Source organism: Belonocnema kinseyi, chromosome 10 (assembly GCF_010883055.1).
Source record: "Belonocnema kinseyi isolate 2016_QV_RU_SX_M_011 chromosome 10, B_treatae_v1, whole genome shotgun sequence".
Taxonomy (NCBI): Eukaryota; Metazoa; Arthropoda; class Insecta; order Hymenoptera; family Cynipidae; genus Belonocnema; species Belonocnema kinseyi.
In genome coordinates this window covers 31,885,068-31,912,580 of record NC_046666.1, presented here as the reverse complement: position 1 = coordinate 31,912,580, position 27,513 = coordinate 31,885,068, and the positions used below count along the sequence as shown (strand labels likewise).

The window sequence follows — 27,513 nt, the reverse complement described above, 5'->3', positions numbered from 1 at the left end:
GCTTCCACTTGCAATATGTATCCATATATATTGTCGCAACCACTCTCGCTTTGCTACCCTAAGAAACTGTGGGAGCTTGCAGTTCTAGGAAGGCTGAGAACGGTATGACTGAAAGCGAGAGTTTGGTGTAATAAACGAATTTGGTGGACGGTTCTGCTGGCCTATTATATTTCCAGATGTTTTTTGGATAGTACATTTGCCTCCAATGTTCTGGGGAGTTTTTTGGTGTTTTTGGACTGATTTTAAAGAATTATTCGTCATCTCCACAGTATGACATTTTCCTGAAGAGAGAGAGAGATCGCACATAGATCGTGAAGAGAAGAGCAAAGTGAACGTTAAATTTAATAAAGAATAATTTTTCAAGTAACACTGTGAGAGACAAGGGGACGCACATCAAAAAGCAGCAATAAACTTGAGTGGCAAGGCGACTTATATAAAAAAAGGACCTCGAAATGTAAAAGGCAACGAGAATCACACCGAAAAGCACTTCAAATTGTTATAGGCTAAGGGAATAACACAAAAAAACTCACCAAAACATTGGAGGCAAATTAACTCACCAAAAGCCATCTGAAAGTATAATTTGCCAGCAGAACTGTCCACCAAATTAGCTTATTATTTTATTATTAACTATCATTTTCGTACAATAAAAACGGATTGAAAATAACTAAGTCGTTCTCCAGACACATAAAAGTGAAAATAAAATAAAAAATGTGTTAAACGTAAATAGAAGAATCATTTTGGTCAAGTATTAGAACAACTGAGCAACTACAGCATGCCCATCAACGCCGCAGCTAGTTGGCGCGAGGAACCCACGCTTGTACTACCTCATACAAATCAACCAATACATTCCATCCCATATTCGTTTTGGGATACTTTTCAAAAGAAAAAATTCAGGTTTTTTTCTAGCCCAATTAAAAACAAAATGCCGATTTTGGAGAAAAACTCAAAAACGCTTTTTAAAATGAAAAATCAAGGTGAAATAATTTTGTTATTGTTTAATAATTATCTTTATTGTAACTCTCATTAAAATACCTTTTCAAACCCCCTATTAAAAGGTAAAATTTGATAAGTTTATCAAGAGTTATGTACAATTGAATGTCAACGGTCGGGTGAATGACCGAATATTCGGGCTCCTGTATCTTGACAACCCATTGTATTAGATGTACCCCCTCTACAGAATTTAAAGAGGTCTAGCACTACAATTTGGCAAAGTTTCAATAAGATTGGCGAGATCAAAATTTTAGGCCCAGTTACACCTGGTTGCGCAACGCATAACCTAAACACTGAGTGAATAAAAGCGAACTGAAGCGATTGCACTGTGAAATTTTTGCCAGTGGCTGAAAATTACTGAAGCAGATAACACGATTAACCGCCGAGGATACTGCCCGCTTTTTTCATACACTCCTGCGTTGTTCTAGAGTTGCTCCGCTGACCTAGCAGCGTCACTCTCACGCACCCCTTGGATTACCTTGTTATCTATAACGGGAACTTTTCTTGCGGGACTGCAGTGTAATACAATTAAAAAATTGTACGTTTGTAAGACTTTTCATATTATAAAATATTTTCTTGTCTAAATCTTAGTTCATTCAGGTTCCACGTTAATTTAATCCAGGAGAAAGCGAAAAAAACTTGATAAATCCATTTTGTACAAAAATGAGATAATAATTGTTTATTTATATTTGCAACATCAACAATTCAAGTATTATCAAACTTAAGTTAGCGAAAAAATGAATTTTTCTCGATTTTAACGTATATCCTTGAAAGAAAATGAAATAAAAAATATTAATTTATGATAACAGATTCCTTACGTAAACTGGCCAGACTTGTTAAACGTGTACACAATTTTAAAAATTCATAAGTACTTTTTAATATTTTTCTTACAATACATAATTTTTAAAAACTTGAACATTTTACTTTTTAAGTTGAAATTTTAGCAATCATTTATAAAATTGTCTTTTTATTTCATATGTGAACACAACATTGTAAATTATTATTATTAGAAGAGCAATGAGCAGTGGAATATGCATTGGCTGAATCAAATTAAATCAATTAATTTTTACTTTGTTAATAACATCAAAGTATTATTAAATAAATTTATGTTTGCATTTCTTTTAATTACCGATTAAAAATAGTATATTAACGCGTTTCAAGTTTCATTTTGATCAATGGGTTTCAAGATAAAATATATTCTGAAATATTTTGTTCGCTTATTCCTCAATTAACATAATTTATATTAATGTTAATTTACCAAGTATATAACAATTTATTAAGATTTTGAAGAGAGAGGTTAAAAACTTAAGAAAAAATGCCTTTAAATTTTCTCTGACCCATAGCAATCCTCTTTTTATGAAAAAAAACAATAGCTGTTTATTTATTATAAAGGGTAATCGATTTAAAATAAACAAATTTAAATTTAAAATAGCAAAGAAAATGAAAAATTGTCTTCGCCATTTACACACTGAACGATCGGTCACTTAAATTGGCTAGTATTTTCTGCAATTTGCGAGACTGTAAAAATAGCACGAATAGCACTGAATACCACTAAAGAACGTCCTGAATAACAGTTTGCGTTAGCTCTATACTTTATCATATCTTTAGAAAAGCAGCATATGGCGAGACACGTATATCAATTTTACTCATAGATATTTATGACGAAAAGATACTGGACTATTTTACATGACTATAATCAGATTAAACATATCATTTTTACTACGGGGGTCGTAAAATCTAAGAGATACCCCCATTTTACAACAATTATCTCGACAAACGAGATGATTTAAGAGAAGGTTTGAGCGAGTTTCAGATTTGAAGCATGAAAAAGCAAAGGCGGCTAAGGACCATTTCTCTCAAAAGGGGTTTATCAGGTTAAGAATGTAGAAGAATTAATTTTCCATACATTGTTGAAAATAAATTTCTTCATTCAACCAAGAAAATTCCGATTTCGATTTAGACATTTTGGAACACGATAGTAGTCATTTTCAGTTTATTATTATTTAGAATTTTGTTTACACGACATATGGAAAATATAATACAATTATTAATACAGATGACATTTTTAATAGTAATCTTTGGTTAAATATTTTTCGTGTAGTAATAGGTAAATAATTCTTAGATATAATTCTTAATTTTTTTATTATCAGGGATAAATTAATAATTAATTATTATTGGAATTTAAATACAATAAAACTATAACTTTTCAATAATTAATCAATAATCCGTCGATAATACCAAATGAAATAAAAACTATATCTTAATTTTTAGTTCAAAATCTTAAAAAATTTACATTTTATTTAAAATTTGTTTAAATCTTTACAAGTTTTAAATTATATTGGTACCCTTTTAAAACTTGTGTATATCTCCTAAGCCTAATCGAATTTTTTCCAAAATGTCGTAATCTTGCAGTATTGAAACATTTTTTTCAAAATTTTGTTATACTCTTTTTCAAGGCTTTAGGAAATCATTTTTTTATAGAAAACGTCTGAACATCATATGGGCCAGACAATTTGTGAAAAAAAGGCTCTAATATCCAAATTATCCAAATACCCAAGAATCCAAAATTAATTTGAAATTTTTCGGAATCTTTTTCAATTTTCTTTCAGAATTAATTTTTTTTAATGAAAAATCATACTAAATTTTCCCATGCATTTAAAAAAAAACTGTTTTATTTTCTTGAAACATTAAAAAATTGGTTAAAATTCCTTTAAATTTTGTTTCGAAATCTTCAAAATAATATAATCTTCAACCAAAAAATATTATTTGTGAACCAGTTGCATTTTTAACCTAAAAAGATGATATTTAGTAGTTAAATTTTATGTCACAGAAATAAATTCTCAACGAAAAATGTAATAGTCGATATTTCAAGTAAAACAGATTTTGTTTCAATCAAAAAGAGTTTAATTTATTGCAAAAGAAGAATTTTTATCAAAATATTTAAATTCTTATCCAAGCCGTTGAATTATTAATCCGAAAATATGAATTTGCAAAAATTGAAAAAAAAAATTTCAACCAGGTAATTGAATTTTCTAACAAAAATATGAATTTTCAAGTAAATACATTAATTAATATTAAAAATTAATTTCTAATAAATTACAGTCAAATTCAATCAGAAAATATAAAACTTCATTAAAATAGTTGAAACCTCCATTAAACAAAATGAAATTTCGAACAAAAATTGAATTTTTAACCGAAAACGTACAATTTTTATCAAGAAAAGAATTTTCGAACACCTAAACTAAATCAAATTATTTCTAAAATGTTAGAACTCTTTTAAAGAAAAAAAATATTGTCTTAAAATCTTCCACATTTTTTTTGAAAATTTGTAATTTTTGTAATATTCAAAAAATAAATTTTCAAAAAATAAATTAATTGATAATTTTTCAGGGATCTTACGAAAAAAAATCGTTTTCTTGAAATCTTTCAAAATTCTTTAAAAACATCGCAATATTTGTTCAAAAGCTTCAAAATCTTGCATTTTATTTGATATATTTGAAACATTTTTTAATTAAAAATTTTTTTCGATCTTTTTCTAAATTGTTTTTAAATTCTGCATAATTAGACAGATTTCTTTAAAATTGTGCGGATTATTTTTTATTGATCGCAAACACAAAATTGTATGTCGTTCACATATTTTTCAAAATTACCATTGGAAATCTGTTCCATTATTTTTCAAAATTACCGTTACAGAAATATTTTTAAAATTTCCTTTCAGAATCTTCTAAAACTTGAATTTTTTTAATGTTGAAATATTTAAAAATTTAAAATTAAATTTCAATATTTTCAAAACTACTGAACCTTCGAAATATCGTTTAAATTTATTCCAATTTTTCTTAACATTTTTTGAATTTCGCATCAATTTATAAAATTTATAATTTTTATTAAATATTATGGGTTTTTTCCTACAATTAAAAGAAAATCAGTATAATTAGACACATTTCCTTAAAGTCTTTGATTCGTAGATGCAATCTAGGCAAAAGGTAAGAATGAATATTAATGGCTCCTAAAGCAGTAATAACTTTTATAATTTATTTAATAATTATCACAAAATTAACTTGATGGATTTAAAAATAAATTAAAACTATGTTGTAGAAAAATAAACTAAATCCACGTTATAAAAAATACATGAACATGAAATTATGTATGATAGTAACAAGTGATGAGATAATTGTGATAAACAAAATATTCAAGAAAACAATATAAAATCGGTAATAACTATAAAATAAGGAAAATTGAATAATATTAGCAGTAATCCAGTCCAAAGATTTAGAAACTCTAATGCAAACATTAGTGCTACAAGTGCTCCATTCATTGTTACGGCCCCTTCAGAGTCACCCTACAGACAGAATCGATTTCGATTATTTTTTAATTATAAAATAAGGAATTACGTATTTTTACGTACCCTTTTAAATGCAAAGGTTTTTTTAAATTAAAATAATTGTTAGAAATTACACTACAAATTCCCGTCAACGCATTTGGAAAGTACATACAGAACTGTGTGTCGTCCATGTATTTTCCAAAATTACCGTCGGAATATATGTGCTTGCAAACATTTGGATCTAGTATTACAAGATGAGTTTTTTGCAAATGGCCAGGTAAATAGTAACTGAAAGACTAAAATAAAAAATATTGTATATTTCTTAGTATAAGTCTATTCGAAAAAAAGGAAATATTGAATATTAAATTATATTGACTTCTAATTTAAAAAGATAAAACTGACTTGAATGTATAGTGAACTTCCTAAAAATAAATGTATTTTCAATTAAATTGAAATAAAGAAAAATTATTATAAGGTTTAAAACATTACAGATGAATAACTCAAACCCCAACTGCAAACTGTGACTAATTGATTAATAGGTAAGATTATATGAGATTGTGGAAGAGAAATAAAGTTGATAAACTTGCTGAAGACGAAAGGATTTTTCACTTAAACATAAAAATATTATAAGAATTTTCTTTGAAAACGAGGAAAGTGATTAGCAATAATTTCTTAAATTATACTTACTTTTATCAAAGCGATGTCATTTTGTGAAGTACATATATTATAATGATGATGCATAATGATTCTCTCGACATAATGAATCAATTGAGGTCGACTTAGTTTAACAGTACCAGCTAATATTCTTATTTTGTATGGAAATTCTCACAATCTATAAGACCATAAATTCTAGTATAAAATTAAAATATATTCAGGTGTAGATTTCCTTAAGCTATTTCATGCTGGGATTTTATTATTTTAAGAAAAACATTTAAGAACTTCATTAAAAAAATAGAAAGTATAAATAAATCAATAGAAATTTGTAAATGTAGAATTGTTAAATTATCGGCTACGAGTTAGAAAAATAAATTTTACGTCTCAATGAGACAGTGTGCGGCAGTAAGAACATATTTTGGATTTAGAATTGCTCCTCCACAATGAAGTAGATTATTAAATTGCAAGGTTACCTATGGACAGTTAAAAATGAAAATTTAAAAGCTGATTTTCTGGCTGAAAATACAACATATACTCTTCCAATTATTAAATTAATTTACCTGGTATGAAAATTCTCCGAGTTGGACTATTGCCCATTAATAATTTTGGATTTCAGTGGATTCGATTTAATAATTTCAGCTGTGGAAATAATAGAAAACCAACTATACTCGGATTGAAATATCTTGACCAAATTATTGACCCGCGATTTTTTTGGTATTATTTACTATTAAACGAATTTTCAGACATGAAAAGTAAACAATTGTTCATGAACCATACATTTATTTAATGAAGTACATATTTCGGGACAAAGCCAGAATGAAAAAATAGAAGAATTCACTAAATTGCATTGTTCTATACTGCCTCAAGATGACTGATGTGATTTTTTTCAAAAACAGAATAAGTTATATTTTAAATTGATTGATTTCTGGAAACTATACAAAATACTATAGATTTAATTCTCAAATTCTCGTTTTTTATAGTTTCTGAAAAGCTTGAATTTCTATTTTCATAAAAAGCATCTGCATTTTGTTGAAATGTAATGTCTAATAAGTCCATGTTAAAGAATATAAGTTTTTAAAAAATGTGGCCTCTACAGGAAACTGCTGAATTATTACAAAATTTATAGATATTTACTCTAGATTCTACTCTAGGATCAAAACCATAATATCTTTATAAATAGTACTGAAATTTTTTAAATTTTTTTTTACCAAGATTGAACACATGAAAAAAAATTAGATTAAAGAGTTCTAAAAACATATTAACAATTTAGAAAAATACTATAGAGAATTACCTTTAAGGTAAGCCTAAGAACTTTAAGTTATTTCCAGAGTTATTACAATTTTTCGAAAACATGGAAATTTGATTTATGTATTAACGAGACTCAGATACTTTAGTCTATAGAATTTTCATCGTAATATGCGTAATATTAATAATAAATTATGACTAATTTCATACTATTTTTTCTTAAATATTATCAAATTTAATAAAAAAATAACTTTTTAGCTGCTATTAAATAGATAAATTGTTAATTGTTCAAACAAATTTAAAGAAAAAATGTTCAATTCAGCCATTTCTTAGTTCATTAACTTTGTTTTTTTTCAGATATCGTTAGAAAGAATTATGTTTATGCATGAAAGAGTAGCAAAATCATTGAAGAAACAAAGTCAATGCTAAAAATGGCTGGATTCCTTTTTTTTTCTTAAATTTATTTAAACAATCAATGTTTACCGGTGCGTAAATTAATGTCGGAAATTTTCACTGTGATGTGAGTTTAGAGCTTAGATGTCGTGCCAAAAACTAGATATGTGAAAAAAATAATTTTTCTATGATTTTAAGAATCAAAATATTAGAAACAATTTCATTTTAAACAAAAAAGCATTCTTTTATATGAATAATTTTTAATTTTACCAAAAAAAACATTCATTTAAACCGTGTTTTTTGCAGTTAAATTTTTTCTGACCGTCGTTTCTGCTCAATTTTTGAAAAATTATTGATTTTTAATCAATGACGGCTTATTTTTTCCGGGAAAACATTATCTACAACTCTACTGATTCCAATTTTGAAATCCATTTTTCTACGGCCGAAATCGATAGAACAATTATTTTCTTTTAAAAAAACATTTTTTAAGCAAATAATTATATTTTAAGATTATCTAGTTATTTTTAAAATTGGAAACAGTAAAGTTGTAGAGAATTTTTTCTCGGAAAAATAAGCCATCATTTATTAAAATGCAAACCTTTTTCAAAAATTCGTAAGAAGCGACGGTCAGAAAAAATTCAATTACAAAAAACATGGTTATAATTAATGTTTTTTTGTTGTTGTGAATTTTAACTTTTCTCATCAAAAATAATGTTTTTTATTTGAAATGACGTCAGTTATAATATTTTGATTCTTAAAGTCAAAGAAAACCTATTTTTTCAGATATCTAACTTTTGGCACGACAACTACCTTAAAGTGAGAGTGTAAGTTAATTTGTCTATTAAATTTTATAATCTTTAAAAAAATAATTACGTAACAAGACATTATTAAATATTACTTTTTATACACTGCGACGAGAATTCATGTTTGAAAGAAATTTCCTAAATATTCTTTCATTTTCGAAAACTTTCAGTGTAAGTTTGTATAGAAGTATTTTTCTCTTCAATCGATAATAGCACAGGTGCAATTTTTTTAAGTAAGGTCCGATTTTAAAAACTATCACTTTAAATCAACAATATCTGCGGAAATATTGAAAATTTTACAAAACGAATTGACCACATTATTTAGTACCCCAAATACTACCCATTATATAATACAAAAAAAAGAAAGGAAATCGATGGCCCACTTTTTCCATTTTAAATTGAATGCCCGAAAATTAAAATACGGATCTTATAGAATTGTTCTTATTATTAAGGCCCTAAAAAATAGAGGATAAATAAAAACTACGCTTGTCATAATACATTTTTCCTTTAGTTACTCGCAAACATTTTTTTTATTATAAAAGGAATACTGGTTACTATAGGATACAGTGGATTTAGAATCAGTCTGATCAGGTACTTACCCACCGAACTGAACGAATAGACACTAAAATCGATTCCTATTTTCTGCACGTTGTACGACAGACATTTACATGAAAGTTTATGTGCTTTTTATAGTTTACCATATCTTCCGAAAAGTACCATACATATGTGGAAACGCATTTCGTTTCGATTTATTTATGACAAAAGATAATGAACCTTTTGTAACCGCCATCATTTCTTCAAAAAGGACATCCTTGTCGCAAAGGTCGTAAATTTAATTCACTATCTAATTCCCACTTTTGGAAAAAATTATCTCGACAAACGAGATGAAATATCGTTGCATAAAAATTGATAAGTTGAGATTGAGAACTTAGGCAAGCTACAATTTCAAAGCGCGTCATAACATTTGCAAATCATATTCAAAAAATTAATACTCAATCTACTTTTTATGCACTTGCTAATTTATCGGAATGCCTTAAGATTAGCATCTTGCATTGATTTTTTAAAACTTGGAGCAAAAATGATGCAAATATTAAAAAGAGACTATTAAACTCAATTCCCGTTACATTTTGAATCTAAGGAGCAGTTCAAAAACTACGCAACACTATTTTGAACACATCCACTACTCCCCTTCTTTGTCACAAAGCTTAATCCTCCCAGGGTGACATCCTGAATACAAAAACCTTCCTTCCAGTCAAAGTCAAAACTTTCCAATCTAAAATGTTCTTGTAACAGTGCAAATACAGCGAGTTTTCAAGAAAATAGAAGACTAAAAGAAGCTAAACTTAACGACAACAAAAAAGTTGAATTTTCAACCTAAAAAGAAGAATTATCAACAAAAAAATGCATTTTCAACCAAACAGAGGCATTTACACCCGAATACAGTTAAGTCTCTCCTATTTCTGCGGCCTCCAAACGTAAAGATTCTCTAATTTCAAGGCTGAAGGGTCCCCACCACCACCGCGACCTTCAAGTTATTTTTGCTATGCGACGTTTATTAGCTGCCGCGGCCTGGTATCGATGGGGGCGCTGTAAGCAACTTTTTCAACTGCGCATGTGCCGAAATGCAAAGGTATATTTGAAATCAATAAATACTATTAATAATGATACAGATAAATGAGATAAATACACCTGGCTCTCCATGTGGCAATTGCTAAAAATGATGGCCCATGCAGGTTCTCAGCTTAGGTGCCTAAGATAGATGCAACTCATGCATGAAAAACACGAGCAGCATAGTGGTAAGATACTGTGCGCGGGTACTCACATGCGCAGATTGCTTAATATTATGAATTCCAATTGGAAAGAGTTCAGACGGCATGCCAGTGCTTTTCCAGTGTTTTTGTTGACGTACGAAAATTTTTCAACCATAAATTAATATAACAGAATCAAAGAACGACTCAAATACTTCGCGGAATAGTGAGTTTTGTGGCATGACGTTGCGGCCATTAAAGGATATGTGGAAATGTCAGGAAGGTTAGCATAATGCCTGACATAGGATTGCAGACAACTTTTTTGGAGAAAATATTCTAAAAGCTAGTTATAAAGGTCTGAATATTATAGTATTTTAAAAGTGTATCATGCTCAAATAGGTGAAAATGTCTGGAAGGTTAGCATATATCTTGACAACGGACTGCATACGTCTTTTTGGAGAAAATATTCTTAACGAAAAAGTAAGTTATAAATATACAAATAGTAATATTTCTGTCGTGTAGAATGTATTTTCTCAGTCATGTTCCATTCTTTTGTCCATTGACAACCTTTCAGTGTAACAAAATAAAATAAAATATCCAGAATTTCAGTTTAGTGTATCCGATCGAGTATTCTCACCTGAAATTGAATTAACGATAAATTAAAACGTTCTGCAATTTATCATACGTGGTGCTAAAGTATTTGCTCGAATAATAATTTTTTAATACTCAATTTAACAAAATTGTGGTATAATTTTCGTCAACATTCTAGCTTAGTATTTTGACATAGTAATATTTTTTTTCTTTCGGTCAGGATCGATATTTCTTTAAATTATTCAGGAGGGTCTTAAGTTACTTGGAAATAACTTATATCAAGATTGGTGGAAATTTTGTCCACCACACCCCACCCGAATATCCTCATTGGCGTCAGCCAATCATATTTCAAACTTAACTATAGCTTCAGCCGAATTCTTATTGCTCATCATTGTTTTTTTTTTTTTAATTTGCTATTTACAGACCTTTCATACATTCGATACAATGCTGCTGTCCAATCCAAAAGGAATTAAATTTTCTACCAAAAAGATGAAGGTTCTATCAAGAACATTGAATAATATTGCAAATTAATTTTTCAAACAAAAATAACAACACAATTTTCCAGAAAATAGTTGCATTTTCAAATAACAAAAAAAAAGAATTTTTAACAAATCAAAACTTAACTTCAACCAGAAAAGGGGAATCTTTATCAAAATACAAATCAATGATGAAACAAACAATTGGATTTTTGACCAAAGAGTCGAAATTTATCTCAAGAAAATATTTTTAAACCTATTTATAACTGACCAGAATTATTTCAAAAAATTAGCAAAATCTTTCAAAATAAAAAACATTCTAAAAATCTTCCAGATTATTGAGATATGTTTAGTAATCTCTTTTAAAAAATGTCAGAATCTTCCAAAACTTGCATTTTATTTAAATTTTTTCACAAATTTTCAAATTGTAAATTATATTTTAATCTTTTCAAAGGTTCTAAACTTTCGAAATATCTTTTGAAATGATTCCAATATTTCTTAACATTTTTTTCAAATTTTTCAAGAATTGCTAAACTCTATAAATATTTTTTAAATGGTGGCATTATTCCTCTAATTAAAAAAATTTGCATAATTAGTCAAATTTCCTTAAAATTGTTGATAAATAGATTGAGTCTAGACAAAAGGTAAGAACGACTATTAATGGCTCCCAAAGCAATAATAACTTTGATAATTTATTTATGAATTTTCATTAAATAATTTGATGTATTTAACAATTAATTAAACCTATGTAGTTCAAAAATAAAATAAATTCATGTCGTAAAACATATTTAAATAAAAAGTTAAGTATTATAGTAACAGGTGATAAGATAATTTTGTGAAACAAAATACACCAGAAAACGCTAGATAAAATTGATTATAATTATAAAGTAAAACCAATTAAATAATATTAGCAGTAATCCAGTCCAAATATTTAGAGACTTTAGTGCAAACATCAGGAAAACCAGGACGTCCACAATTTGAAAAAGTCGCTGAACCCCATGAATTAACACCAACAAGTACTCCATTCACTGTTACGGCCCCTCCAGAGTCACCCTACAGACAGAATCGATTTCGATTATATTTAATTTATAAAATAAGGAATTTCGTATTTTTATGTACCCTTTTGAATACAAAGATTTTTAGTTAAAATAATAGTCAGAAATTACACTACAAGTTCCTATCCAAGCATTTGGATAGTGAAGACAAAATTGCGTGTCGTCCATATATTTTCCAAAATTACCGTTGGAATATAGTTGCTTGCAAACCTTTTCATCTAGTACCACAAGATTAGCTTTTTGCAAATGATCAGGTTTATAGTAACCAGAAGACTATAATAAAAAATATATTTCTTAGTATTAGTCTCTTAGAAAAAAGGCAATATATATTACCTATGAAATTATATTAACTTCAGTTCTAAAAAGTTAAAATTAACTTCGATCTATAGTGAATTTACTAATAATAAAAGTCTTTCCAATTAAATTTAAGTAAAGATAAATTATTATAAGGTTTAAAATATTACAGATGAATAACTCAAACCCCAACCGCAAACTGTGACTAATTGATAAATAGGCAGGATTGTATTAGATTGTGGAAGAGAAATAAAGTTGATAAACTTGCTGAAGACGAAAGGAATTTTTACCTAAAAATAAAAATATTGTAAGAATTTTCTTTGAAAATAAGGACAGTAATTAGCAATTATTTGTTAAATTAAAACTCACTTTTATCAAAGCGATGTCATTTTGAGAAGTACTTTTAATATAATGAGGATGCAAAATGATTTTCTCGACGTAATGAATCGATTGAGGTTGACTTAGTTTAACAGTACCAGCTAATATTCTTATTTTGTATGGAAATTCTCGCAATCTATAAGATCATAAATTCTAATATAAAGTTAAAATATATACACGTGTAGATTTCTTTAAACTATTTCACACTGAGATTTTATTAGTTTGATGAAACCGTTCAAAAACTATACTAACAAAAAAAATAGAAAATGCAATAAAATAAATGGACATTTATAAATATAAAATTGTTCAATTTTCGGCTACGAGTTATTGAAAAAATCAATGTACGTCTTATTGAGGCAGTGTGCGGCAGTAAGAACATATTTTGGATTCAGAATTGATCCTCCGCAATGACGTTGATTATTATATTGCAAGGATACCTATATAAAATGAAAAATAAAACTTAGAAAAATGATTTGTTGGTTGAGAAGAGAACCGCTACTTTTCCAATTATTAAATTAATTTACCTGGTATGGAAATTCTCCAAGTTGGGCATATTGCCCATTAATGATTCTGGGTGTCAATGCATTCGATTTAGTAACTTCGTCTGGGATAATAATTGAAAAACAACTACACTCAGATTAGGTTTTCTTGACCAAAACAATCGCCTACGACACTCTCGTATGTTTTAATATTAAACGGATTTTCAGGTAGAAAAATTTGAAAAAATTAACTAAACAAAAACTTAAAAAATTTTAGTTAATCTTAAATATTTGTAGTGAAGTACATACCTCGGGACAAAGCCAGAATGAAAATATAGCAGAATGAACGAAATAGCATTGTTGCAACCAGCTTGGGGATGACTGCCTAATTTGTTTAAAAAATTGAATAAATAGTTAGGATTTAAATTTAATAATATTCTAGAAACTATGAAAAATATAGAAAATTGATTTTCTTTAAAGTTCTTCATTTAATAATTAAGGAACAACGTTATTCTTTTGGATTTTCGTATCTTAGAGTTTTCAAAAAGCTTCATTCACTTACGCATTAATTGTTTGACCTGTTGTGAAGGTTCCTTAATTTTTATAATAATACATAACACTTTTTTCTCTTAGCAGTACGAAAGGTAAAAAAATTCTGCACCTACTAAGCCCACGTTGTAAGCAAAATGTAAAGAAAACCCATCAAATTTCACAGTTTTCGAAACATTGGAATTAATCTCGAAGTATAGTGAAACCCTTCAATAGCCCTTCCGAGAAATGACGCTGCGCCCCAGGTAGGTGTAACAGGAGCTGTGCGGGATGCGCGGTTGTCACTCAGGCGAGCACTCACGCGTGAACAAAAACAAAAGCGAAGGGGCCATAATGAGTTGGTTCCCACCTATTGTCAGCCCCAAAATCAGCGCTATTGAAGAGCTTTACTGCAATTAACATTTTTCAAACGTCTGAGGCTTATTTTTTTAAAAATTTCTCCATTAGGATGTAAAAAATCCGACGATTTGTAAATAATGAATGCACTCAACAAATATTTGTTTTTATTTTTTTACCTTTCGTGATATAACGAACAAAAAAATTAAGTGTCAATATTAAAAAAATTAAGGCAATTCAGCAACAACTCAAGAAACAACCTTGTATATCATTTCCGTCGATAGCGTATATCTAAAAACGTTAACAATTTTAATTCAATACATAGATATTTTTATTAATCAAAATTTTTGAATTTTTTTAAGGGTACATTAAAAAAAAATGTTCCCGAAAGTGATAAACATTGTAAGAGAATCAGCATTAATTATTTGAAAAAGAAACAGTGGCTCATCGTTTTACTTTTTTTTTATATATCATAGTGTTTGGGGTATTAAATAATTTGGTCGAAAGGTTCTGCAAAATTTTCAATATATTTGCGGAAATTGTTCATTGAATATTGTAGTTTTTCCAGTTAAACCATATTTTAAGAATTTTTATCTTTGCTATAACTGATCGGGCGAGAAGAATTCTTCTATAAAAATTTACTCCGAAAATGTTGGAATTAAAGAAAATTACACAAAATTTATCGAAATATAAATTTTCACATTCTTAATCTAATAAACAATTTTTAATTGTTGCTCTTCAACGCTAAGAACAAAACCTTGTCATATATGAATTATCCTATTATGCATAATTCTAAAATTTAATAAACCAATTAACTTTTCATCTGCTATTAATAGATACATTGTTAATGGTTTAAGCAAATTTAATGAACAAATGTACAATTCTGCCAGTTTTCAACATATAGACTTTGTTTAGTCAGATTTCGTTAAAGAAATATAAGTAGGTCATTGTGGAGATACTGATATTTAATATATACCAAACTCTCGCTTTCAGTCACCCCGTTCTTAGCCTTCCTGGAACTGCTGGCTCCCGCAGTTTCTCAGGGGATCAGGTGGAGAGCAGTTGCGACATTATATACATAGATATATACTCCAATGGGAAACGAGTTAGGCGGCCCTCACTGTTTACGTTTCTATCCCCCCAAAATCAGTCTAAGGTTATTTCAAGGCAACCCCCGACACTTAACTGAAAGCCAGATATTAGTGTAGTTAAAAAAATTCATGTTAAAAACGGCTTAATTATACATGTGCATAATACATAATCATTTATTGAATTTGTATAAGCAATTACTTTTTACGTAAAAAGTTAGTTTTTGTATTAACTTTAATAATATTTTTGTTAAATAGTTAATACATTTTAACCCGTAATTAAATCATAATTCACATACATTGCGACCAAAATTGATTGTAAATTTGTATAGAAGTCTGTTAAATTGTCAAAACTCTAATTATGAATTAACTATATCTGCCGAAATATTAAACATTTTTCAAAACCCCTTGACCACATCATTTAACATCCCAAATACTATACAATATCAAAAAAGAAAGGAAAGCGACGAAGAATTTTCTCCTTTTCAAATGAAATGCCCAAAACATTTACATCTGAAATGTTACATTTACTACAATTCTTTATATTATTAAGGTGCCCTCAAGAAACATATGCTACATAAAATTTAAGCTTGTTCTAATAAATTTTCGTTTTACTCACTTCAAAAATATTTTATTTTTATTAGAAAAGGGACACTGGTTACAAAAGGGTATTGTGGATTTAGAGTCAGTCTGTTCTGCCACCCACCGAACTGAACGAACAGACACTAAAATCGATTCCAATTTTCTGCAAGTACGACTGTAATGTTCGTGAAAGTTTATGTGCTGTTTTTATACTTGATCATATCCTTCGAAAAGTACTATACATATGGAGACAAGCATATCAATTTCATTTCAAGACATTTATGACAAAGATAGTGAACCTTTTGTCAAGGTCATCATCTGCTCAAAAAGGACGTCCTTGCTACGTGGATCGTAAATTTAATTCTCTATCTAATTCTTATTTTTGCAAAAATTATCTCGAAAACGAGATGATTTAAAAGGATTCTTGAACGAGTTATAAATTCTGAGATTTAAACGAAATGGCCATACATATGCCGGAAAAAAATCGTTATATAAAAAAAATCTGCCCGTTCGGACATATTTAAAACTCGCGCTTCGCGCTCGGATAATTTTTCTTTGCTCTTTGAATAGCGTTGAAGGAAACTTTATAAAAAAAACGTCTCTTTTACATCCCAGTATTTATATGCGTCTTCATATTTCGATTTTTCTACGTAATTAAGTATAGTTCAAGATTAAGTTGTTCAAAATTCTATAGGCTTTGCGGTACACATTCTCACGGTGACAGTCGCGCTACGTGCTCAATTTTGACAGCAGTTCTTAACTGAATACTTATTTTCTGAACTACTTTAAAATAGGTTAAAGAAACTACAATCCTTTCTTCAGATATTCTTTCCTGTTTCATGTTGTTGCTCAAAATAGGATTTTCGTTTCCATATTATTTTTGTTGGATAAAAAAATATCCTGCAAGTCTCGTTTCTTTAAAAAGTCGAATGCTAAACATTTTTAAACAAATGAACGCAGCACTAAAGAATATTTGTTATCATTTACTCAAAGAGCGAGCGTTCGTACTCTCCACTAGTTGAAAATTTGTTATGAATATTTATATGAATTTCGAGAAATAAATTAAAAACGAGGCGTTCGGTAAAAAAAGGATTAAAGAAATCTCGTACACATTTTAAACGCTGAAATTACCACAAGAATGTTTCACCATATTTTGCGTCGTTTGTATCAAGATTTGCATTCCAATTTTTTCGTAGTATTTTTCGAAAAAACAAAACCAAAATATTAAGTCTTACGAAAAAAATGTTTGAAAGAAATATTATAGGTCTTTTAAAAAGCTACGATAATTCTTCTCTAAAACTTTTTTACTTGTGTGTCGTCATTTGGCTTAAAACTAGAATTTTTGACTTACTCATTTTCGATGAATAAAACAAAAAAACTAGTGCTGTAGAAAAATGAGTCCATAAACTTTTTTAAATATTTTGAAGAGCTTCAATTCTTTTCTAAAATTTTTTAACGTATCTGACGTCATTTGGTGTAAAAATAAAATATTCGATTTTAAGACAGCAGTTTCGATGGATAAAACCATAACCGTTTGTCAAAGAATGCTGGTTAACGAACTCGTTCTTTCTTTCAGTACATTTAAAAAGTGTGTCAAAGTTAAATTTGATCCGTAATTTTTTTCGAGAGTTATCATGTTTACGGTTGGACAGGCATACCCCATCGCCTAGTAAAAAAGATCAATTTTTAATCAATAATTAATGATAAATTTGTAGTTCTTTTTCTGATGATCACCTTATGCCCTTGCATTTTTTCGTAGCTTGTGTCGTTGGAACAAACATTTAATGTTTTTTTAAATTTTATTTTATTACAATTAAAACAAAAGCTACGCGTTCCATAAAAAAATTATGAATAACAAATTTGCAGCTATTTTTCAGCTGAACAACTTTTGTCGATTTATTTATTTCGTAGCTTGCGTCTTTCGTTGTAAATAGCGTTATTAATTACGGTTTAAATAAAAACTATGCGCCCTATAAAACAATTTATTCTAACAAATTTGTATCTCTTTTTTGGATGAACAAATTTTGCCTATTAATTTGTTTTGGCACCTTTTGTCTTTTTCCTACAAATTTTTAATGTTATTCTTTACAATTAAAACCCAAATCACGCACCCTATCAAAAAGTGATGTGTAAACAATTTCAGATGTGCTTTAGGTGAAATATTTCTGTTGACTTTTTTTCATAGCTTGCGTCATTTTTTCAAAAATTGTATTTATTTTTAAAAAAATTTTAATGTTATTTTTCACGATTGAATCAAAAACTATGCATCCTATAAAACATTCATGATTACACATTTGTAGCTTTTTTGGTCAAATTCCCAGAGGGAAAAGTCGGATATTAACCAGAATTCACGACCGGCGCAGTACCGCGCCAGTTGTAATACAGAATAAATACCAGTATCGGCTGTTAGTACTGTGCCAACCGTTGTAGTCTAGTCAACGGGGAACAAATATCACTCAAAAAAAAAAGTTCGTAAAAGTAGCATTATTTTCACAGATACGTTCGCAATGGCTTTACAAAGATATTGTAAAAAGTCCCCAAACATATGTGTACGGCAAAGTTCCGAATTTCTGGAAAGTGTTAAACAATAACATGTTTTTTAAAATTACTCGAGAACTGTTGATTTTAGGTCGAATATGATGATGTGAAAAAATGTTCATAATTTTATAGGACACAAAAAAGGTTCTATCTATTGTGGACTTATTGTCAACGGTTGCGCTATTAAATTGGATTAGCTGCACAATTCTTTTATTTCTGAACAAATAAAATAAAATCTCAAATATCTTGAAAAAAACATCGGGAATATATCAGGCGATTTGTACTGGAGCAAATGCAAGTTTCTGTTAACAAAAAAAAAACGACTAAGTGATTTGCATGACAAACTATCAGTATAAAATGAGCTCAATTTTTTTAAAGCTTTAAACAAGTAAATTTCAAAATTTAATCTATGATATCGGAAGCAGCGGTGATTATGAGTCCTAATGGCAGCAATGGAAGCGGGGGCGAGAACGGTTACATCTTTCGATGATATTGAACCCTTCGAAATTTTTTTGCTCACTTCTCTTGACAATAGACTTGGCCTTCTGGTGGCCGTGACGTCACTGCAATGTAGGTTCTCAATGAGGAAAATTTCAAAAATAGAAATAAAATTATAAAATAAAATTAATGCAATACACATTAAACTATCTTTTTATTTTATGAAAAATATATTCTGCTTGATAATTTGAATAAGAGCAATTACAAACATATCCTTAAGAACCTATAAAAAACCATAATTACAAAAATGAATTTTTTATTTTCAAACGCAGTGAATAAGACATTTAAGAATAAATATAACATAATTTTGAAATTTCTATAACTCGGATTAATTTGTACTTTATTCCCTAAGCACCAGAAAATTGTGATGGAATTTACTTTACACGTAGTGGTTAAAAACTTTGCATCTTTTTACATTCTCATTTAGGGGTTAAATCTACTATGTCAAGGTTCTTTTTGGTAATGTTAACAACATTCTATTGAAGTAGACTGGGGAAACATGGCGCTCCCGCAAAACACGTTTTTTATTATTGCTTGCGATGAGCATGATAACTCCTGGAACGATTGTCTGCAATTCAAAATTTTATACAAAAAATAGTTGAATTCAGCAAAATGAAAAGGATTTTCAACCAAATAATTTGAATCCTTAACGAACACAGATTAATTTGTAACTAAATAGTTGCGATTTTTAATCGTAATAATACTAATAATTTTACTTTATCGCATATGCCCGGACTCTATTATGTTTTCCCTGACATTCCCTAATTTTTCGGAACCATCAGACCTGTAGCAACTATAATACTTGTACTTTTGGATTTTGAATTGCAGACAATCGTTCCCGGAGTTATCGCATGCTCATCGCAAGCAATAATAAAAAACGTGTTTTGCGGGAGCGCCATACTTTCCCAGTCTGCTTCAATAGAATGTTGTTAACATTACCAAAAAGAATCTTGACATAGTAGATTTAACCTCTAAAAAGATTGAAAGTTTTTAACCTCTACGTGTGAAGTAAATTCCATCACAATTTTCTAGTGCTTAGGGAATAAAGTACAAATTAATCCGAGTTATAGACATTTCAAAATTATGTTATATTTATTCTTAATTGTCTTATTCACTGCGTTTGAAAATAAAAAATTTATTTTTGTAATTATGATTTTTTATAGGTTCTTAAGGATATGTTTGTAATTACTCTTTTTCAAATTATCAAGCAGAATATATTTTTCATAAAATAAACAGATGGCTTAACGTGTATTGCATTAATTTTATTTTATAATTTTATTTCTATTTTTAAAATTTTCCTCATTGAGAACCTACATTGCAGTGACGTCACGGCCACCAGAAGGCCAAGTCTATTGTCGGGAAAAGTGAGCAAAAAAATTTCGAAGGGTTCAATATCATCGAAAGAGGTAACCGTTCTCGCCCCCGCTCCCATTGCTGCCATTAGGACTCATAATCACCGCTGCTTCCGATATCATAGCTTAAATTTTGAAATTTACTTGTTTAAAGCTTTAAAAGCGGTCCTAAATATTATTATTCTGACCTACAAATTGGAAAATGTATTGTATGAAAATGGAGGAACACTTACAAGAAGTTTCATCTCAAAAGCATCCCCTTAAACATATCAAATTGTAGACTGAAGTTGAGCTCATTTTATACTGATAGTTTGTCATGCAAATCACTTAGTCGTTTTTTTTGTTAACAGGAACTTGTACAAATCTTCAGTACAAATCGCCTGATATATTTCCTACGTTTTTTCCAGGATATTTGAGATTTTATTTTATTTGTTCAGAAATAAAAGAATTGTGCAGCTAATCAAATTTAATAGCGCAGCCGTTGACAATAAGTTCACAATAGATAGAACCTTTTTTGTGCCCTATAAAATTATGAACATTTTTGCACATCACCATATTCGACCTAAAATCAACAGTTCTCGAGTAATTTAAAAAAACATGTTATTGTTTAACACTTTCCAGAATTTCGGAACTTTGCCGTACACGTATGTTTGGGGACTTTTTACAATATCTTTATAAAGCCATGGCCAACGTATCTGCGAAAAAATGCTACTTTTACGAATTTTTTTCTCAAATCCTTCATTGACTGGACTATTGGCATAGTACTGGTTTACAATTGGCTCAGTACTGACTATCATTACTAGTAGAATACTGACGCAAGAATTTCGCCAACGGTTGGCGCCATACTGGTTTACAACTGGCCCAGTACTGAGCGTCACTACCGATGAAATACCGACACAGGAGTTCCGCCAACGGTTGGCGTGATACTAGTATACTACTATCGCAGTACTGATACGTAATACTGTTCAAATACTGACACAAGAGTTCAACCAACGGTTGGCATCATACTGGTCTACTACTGGCTGAGGAGTAATGAGCATTACTGGTGAAATAGCGGTATCAGCGCTTCGCCACTGATTAGCGTACTACTGGCCACATACCAACTTTAAGTTCTGATTAAAAACCGACATAAGAGTTCAGCCAGTGGTTGACTTGATACTGGGTCTACTACTGACGCAGTACTGATACGTATAACTGCAGATCAGTATAGAATTTAAATATCATTAGGGCATCTAGCTTTACCGCGCCAGTAACAACAGTATATACTGGCCCAGTTTTGTGAATCAGTACAGAACTTAGTTATCATTAGGGGTTTCACCAGTACAACGCCAGTACCAACGTTATTCACTGGCCCGGTACTACAAGTCAGTGCATCCCAGGTGGAAATATCGGTAGTGTGCCGGAGTTCACCAATGACGCAGTACTGACCCAGTACAGACCACCAGTATAGGCAGCCGGTGGTTCGCCCAGTACTGGCAGAACGTTGACTGCACGACCGGGGCGGTACTATGCCAGTAGTACAAAAATAGACTTAAAAAAAACACGTATGTAAATGTTGTCAGGGTATTTTGAAATGTCGAGCAATTGACTATATAATTAAGGTGAAAACATTTTTTTTCTATTACTTTTTTTAAGGAAAATATTCAAAGTTTCAACATTATGAAAAATTTTAAAAGTTCAGAAAAAATTACATTAGATGTGTGTCTTAATCACTGTAAAATAGTCTAAAACACCTGAAAAGCAAAACGTTACACGAGGGTTTAAAGAAAATTGTTATTAACAAATTTGTAGCGCAAAGTGGTAAAATTTCTAAGTTCCGTCGGTACAAATTTTAAATGCTCATTAAATGTTATTATCCGAACTTTTAAAATAGTCTAAAACGCGACAAAAAAAATATTACACGAAGAAAAATTGTAGTCGATTTAAATTATTTATTTGAAAATTATTTTATTTATATTTCTGTGAAGTTAGTTTATTTTATATCTATTTGATGTCGTATGACATCTAGGTGATAGATTTAGGTATATAGATGTAGGTTCGAAACCCCGTAGCGTGAAAAATTTTATTTGCAATTTAATGTTTGCAAATGTAATATATGTATTCATTCTAAGCAGTACCATTAACAAGTATCGACAAAATACTCGCATTCAATTTTTTTATACCTTTTTTGTTATATCTTTAGATTATAGAAATAGCGGGTGTTAAAATTAAACAAATAGTTTGAAAATTATATTTTTTTAATCATAAATAATATTCGGACGATATGCAATCGTATTGTAAATGGATGGCCTTTAAAAAAATTAAATAATTTTTCATCATTTTTAAAATTAATTCGGGCATTTTCGTACGCCAGCGGTTTGCCAGTACTGCCCCAGTACTGCGCCCGTACTAAAAGGCCAGTATCGCCAAGCATTAAAAGCTAGTACTGACATAGTACTGGCCCAGTACTAATCTACAATAGTGGCCCAGTGGTGAACTTCAGTGCTGGCCCAATGCTGTAGCATTGGTCAGTACTTTGCCGAGTTTGCAGTATTAGTTGAGCCAGTACTAGGCCACTTCGAACAGAGGGTAACGCACCAGTACCAAATGTAAGTACTAGCTCAATACTGGCTAAATACTGCAAGTCAGTACAGAAAATTGTTATCATTAGGGGTTTTACCGGTATAAAGCCAGTAGTCCTGTCAGTATTCTAACAGTACCGCGCCAGTACTAAACTCCGAGCGGCGGTACTGGCGTGGTACTGTGCCGGTGGTAAATTTCCCCCCTGGAGATCCGTTTAAAAGCTCAGGTTTAATTTCTGAATCATAAATTATGAGAATGTAAAAATATTCTTGCACACTAGTTGACAAGCTGTGAACGAATTCTTAGACAAATTATAATTTCAAAACACAGTTTAAAATTTGCAAATCATATATAAATCGTAATTTGTCTTTTTTTAAAAATACTTTTTACCAGATATCTCTTATTCATTAATAGTCAATCTACTTTGTATGAAGTTGCTAATTTACCCGAATGGCTTAGAATTAATGATCGATATATTCATATGAGAACACTACTGTACACCTTCACCTTTTGCATTTTAAACAATGTATCACTAAAGGAGAAATCGTTATGATATTGATTGCAAATTAAACAACTGCAAACTTAAAAGCATAAATATTCCGTTAATATAATAAAATCCGCAGTATAGCAAATCTTTCATTTTTGTGAGAAGAAAATGAAAGAAGCTATTTTGTTTCATAAATCTTTAGTGGGCCATTTGAATAGCACGAAACCAAATTATCGAGATCCCCTCCTTGGAGGTTTTGAAAAAAGTCCAAATGTTTTTGGATTTCATTTTCCGTGCGAACAGTAGGTCGTAAAGAAATAATTTTTAAACAAAAATTTCAGAGAACTGTAGTATCTACAAATTTTATCACATAGTCGTTGCGCTAAACCCTTAAATGCAAAAAATAGAGGGCGCCAAAGTTTGCAAAAAGCAGTTTTTGCTCTTTTTCAACAAAGGAAACAAAAAGTTACCATCTCGGTAGTTCAAAAAGTTGTAGAGCAGAGAAAGCCCTTTTTAATTCAATATTATGAATTTTTCAATTTCTCGATTTTTCCTATATCGAGAAAATAACTTGATATTAGAAATTAAAAAAGCCGGATCTACGAAACAGTGCGTCGTAGGAAAAAAGAAAAGATATTCATCTTAAAGGTTTTTTACCGCTCTACAATTTTTAACAGCCGCGATAATCACATTTTTTTCCGTTGAAAAAAGCAAAAATTGATTTCCGGTAACTTTTGCGTCCTCTATTTTGTGCATTTTTTGTTGTAGCGTAGCGACTGCATGGGATAGTTTTTGGATAAAAGAGCCCTCTACAATTTTTGTTAAAAAAAATTTCTCTGTGACCTACCATTTTCACGGAAAATCAAATCCAAAAACTTTTTGAGTTTTTTTCAAACCCCCAAGGGGGGACGGTCCCGGAAACTCTGTTTCGAGTTATTCACATGTCCCACTAACGATTTATGAAATAAAATAGCTTCGGTCATTTTTATCCCCAAAACCAATTTTTTCATGACAGATGTACAGCATAATCCCCCTGGGCCCGGTCGATACTACACATATCGGATCTACACGTTGCATGAACTCTGCATATTACGCGTAAACATCGAGTCTGCACATTTAATTCTACACACTCAAGTCCCCACGCTTAACTCTACAACTTTTTATAAATGAATTTTTTAAGACTGTACAGAATAACTGTACACATTAAAGAAAACCTCGAAAGTTAAAGTCTACACATAAAAACTCTTCACGTTAAACTCTACGCATTTAACTCTACACTTTATATACAGTCAAGATATAAATTTTCTTGATAAAAAGACCTACAAATTAAACTGAGCACATTAATGTCTACACGTTAAACTCTACACGAAGAAATTATGCAAATTAAACTCTACACGGAAAAATGTACACTAGGGTGGCTTAAAAACGCTTTTTTAGAGGGCATGGATTCCCTTAATTTCACTCAAACCCGGAAAAAGAAATTCCCTAATTTTATTATTTTTTTTTTATTTTCGATTTTAACCGGTGTCGGTTCTAACTTGAAGTTTCCCATGTAAAATGCATGAGGAAAAATCACTTTTTTGAGTTTATAGAATAATTTTTTAGGGTTTGAAAAAATGTGACGCGAAAGTATGGGGGCCTGTTGAGAATTATCCAACGAAGAATTTCATGCATCAGACATATGGGTTTGACACCCCTAACACATCCCCACGAGTACCTGAAAACTACTCTTAAAACAAAAAATTTCCATTCTTCATGAAATCGACCTTTTTAGCACTGGATTCTGGTCTTTTTTTACTTAAAACTATTAATATTGGTTTAGTGAAATATTTAATAACATTGGTTCATTAACTTTTAATTGTTTAAACAAATGGAATTTGATTACTGGTTTACATCGGGGTAGCTGAGGGCCAGTAGCGTAGCCAGGCTAGGGGGGGACAACCCCCCCCCCGGAACTAAGTATTTTCGTTTTTCATTTTTGGATTGGGTTACTTCGTGTAGGTGCAAAGCAATACCCTTCTGCAAAAACCTTAAAATTTTCGTTGAAATCGATTCCCCTCGTAAAAATCCAGAAAATGTCATCAGTTTTCGCATATCTCTCAGCGTTTTCAAGATAACTCAAAATTTTCATTTTCGATGGTGGGGGGATTTAAACAATCTTTTTATTGGGTTAGTTCTAGTTGGTCGAAGACAAAAATCTGCTTCAAAAACGTTCAAATCTTCTTAGTTTTCACGTTTACATGACCACTTTCGAAAAAGATCAAAATGTTTATTTTTTTCATTATGAAAATTTATTTAATGTTTATAGTTTGGGGTGGCTCAGGACAATCCTCATTTATAAAATCCTGAAAATGCTGCCAGTTTTCGCGTATCTCACAGTTTTTCAATATGCACAGACTAGGTTGCAATAAATTGCATGAAGGGGGACCTAGAGGTTTAATTGTGATTTGAACCACTAAAAATACGGTAAAAGTATATAGGAAACATTTCAAAGGTCAGATATCGAACCGCGAAATTTTAACATGAAAACCGAGCACCTAACCGCCCAAGTTATCGAGGCTAACATCTATTATTATACAACTCTCATTTATAGATACTATACCATTCCTATTTAATTTTTAGATGCATATAAAATAATATCGCCATTGTGCATTCAGAGTGAAATAAATAGAGGATTTTTTTCAGACAATTGGCATGTAAACCTATAATTTATTATTATTTACAATAAAGTGATAAACATCATATTTTTTTATAAGTTTAGCGCGTTTACTTCAATGTGCAGAGTTCCATGTGTGCAGTTTTAACGTGTAGACTTTAATGTGCACAGTTGAACGTGTACAGTTTAATTTGAACAATTTCAAAGTGTAGAATTTTAAAATAACGAAATTTAATGTGACTTTAATGTGTAGACTTTAATGTGTAGATTTTAATGTGTAGACCTTTCGACTTAGTATTTAATGTGTAGACTTTTCACGTGGGGAATTAAGTGTGTTGACTTGAATGTGTACACTTAAATGTGAAGACTTTCACGTGGTGAGATTAATGTGTAGACTTCATGTACATAGTTTTAGGTGGTGAATGAAATGTGTAAAGTTGATCACCTTAATATAATGTCTACATGCAGTGTGTAGAGTTAAACAACATACATCCATATGATTCAATCAAATTTGCACATAAATAGTTAAACTTTCAAATAAAAAAGACGAATTGTTTAGAGTACATTTGGATTTTTCATTAAAAAGGATGCATTTTATACCCAAGAAGACGAGTTTTTAATAAAACAGTTACATTTTATACGTAATAAGTAAATTTTAAACCACAAAGAGAGAAAAATATTTTAACAAGATGTTGAATTTGTATACAAAAAAGGCGAAACGTTTAGGAAATAGTTAAATTTTCAACCAAAAAGTTCATTTTTAATCAAATAGAGTGAGACCCTTTAATAGCCCTCCCTTCTATATCTCTTCCGAGAATTGTCGTCCCGCTGCAAGTAGGTGTAACAGGAGTTGTGGGGGGTGCGCGGGGTCTTCGGTTGTCACTCAGGAGAGCACTCAAGCGTGAACAAACGGAAGCGGAGCGGGCTATAATGAGTTAGTTCCCACCCACCGGTTGCTCCAAAATCGGCTCAATAGAATATTTTCACTGAAGTCGAATTTACTACAAAAATAATCGAATTTTCAACTCGGAAGATAAGTTTTCGATAGAAATGTTGCATTTTCAACCCTAGAATATGAATTTTCAGCAAAAATGTTCATTTTCAAACAGATAGTAGAATTTGAAAGAGAGCGTTTACTTATGATGTCACGCTACTGATGGGCAGGAGTGTTTCTTTTCAAGCGTGACAAATCGTGACATATAGGGGGGGAGCGAGTCATTCTTCGCGTGATATCACGGAGGGTTTTCTTGTTTTTAATTGACAACCTGAAACGTATAAGTCCATTTATATTCTAGCTGTTTGATATGTTCTTTGAGAAGAATAAAAAAGTGTTAATAATCAGGTTTATATTTTTGATTATGTTTATGTAAAGTTTGATTCCCATATTTGAGAAGATTCCGAAAAGACTGAGCGTGGCGAGGGGTACGGGGGGGGGGGG

At 30.3% G+C, this 27,513-nt stretch overlaps 2 protein-coding genes across 2 annotated transcripts in view; both read right to left on the bottom strand.

The window, feature by feature from the left end:
• LOC117182335 overlaps positions 1 to 27,513 on the bottom strand; it is a 603,484-nt gene that overhangs the window by 517,716 nt on the left and 58,255 nt on the right. The gene's annotated exons all lie outside the window — the stretch shown is intronic.
• LOC117182340 (transmembrane protease serine 11B-like protein) lies at positions 11,982 to 16,138 on the bottom strand. The gene is made up of 8 exons (XM_033375499.1): positions 16,107 to 16,138; positions 13,737 to 13,812; positions 13,473 to 13,552; positions 13,294 to 13,385; positions 12,940 to 13,084; positions 12,741 to 12,860; positions 12,388 to 12,549; positions 11,982 to 12,274 (listed from the first exon to the last, which is right to left on the bottom strand). The coding sequence occupies exons 2-8, from the start codon at positions 13,783 to 13,785 to the stop codon at positions 12,119 to 12,121; spliced, it is 804 nt and encodes a 267-aa protein (XP_033231390.1). The 5' UTR covers positions 13,786 to 13,812; positions 16,107 to 16,138; the 3' UTR covers positions 11,982 to 12,118.

Bases quoted from the DNA above. Each gene is read 5' to 3' on its own strand.
- LOC117182340 (XM_033375499.1), bottom strand. From the start codon at position 13,785: ATGCTATTTCGTTCATTCTGCTATATTTTCATTCTGGCTTTGTCCCGA. The intron at 12,861-12,939 runs GTGAGTTTTAAT...TTTTATTTTTAG, and splicing joins ATGACATCGCTTTGATAAAA to GTAAAAATTCCTTTCGTCTT. The intron at 12,275-12,387 runs GTAATTTCTGAC...TTCTGTCTGTAG, and splicing joins CTTGGATAGGAACTTGTAGT to GGTGACTCTGGAGGGGCCGT.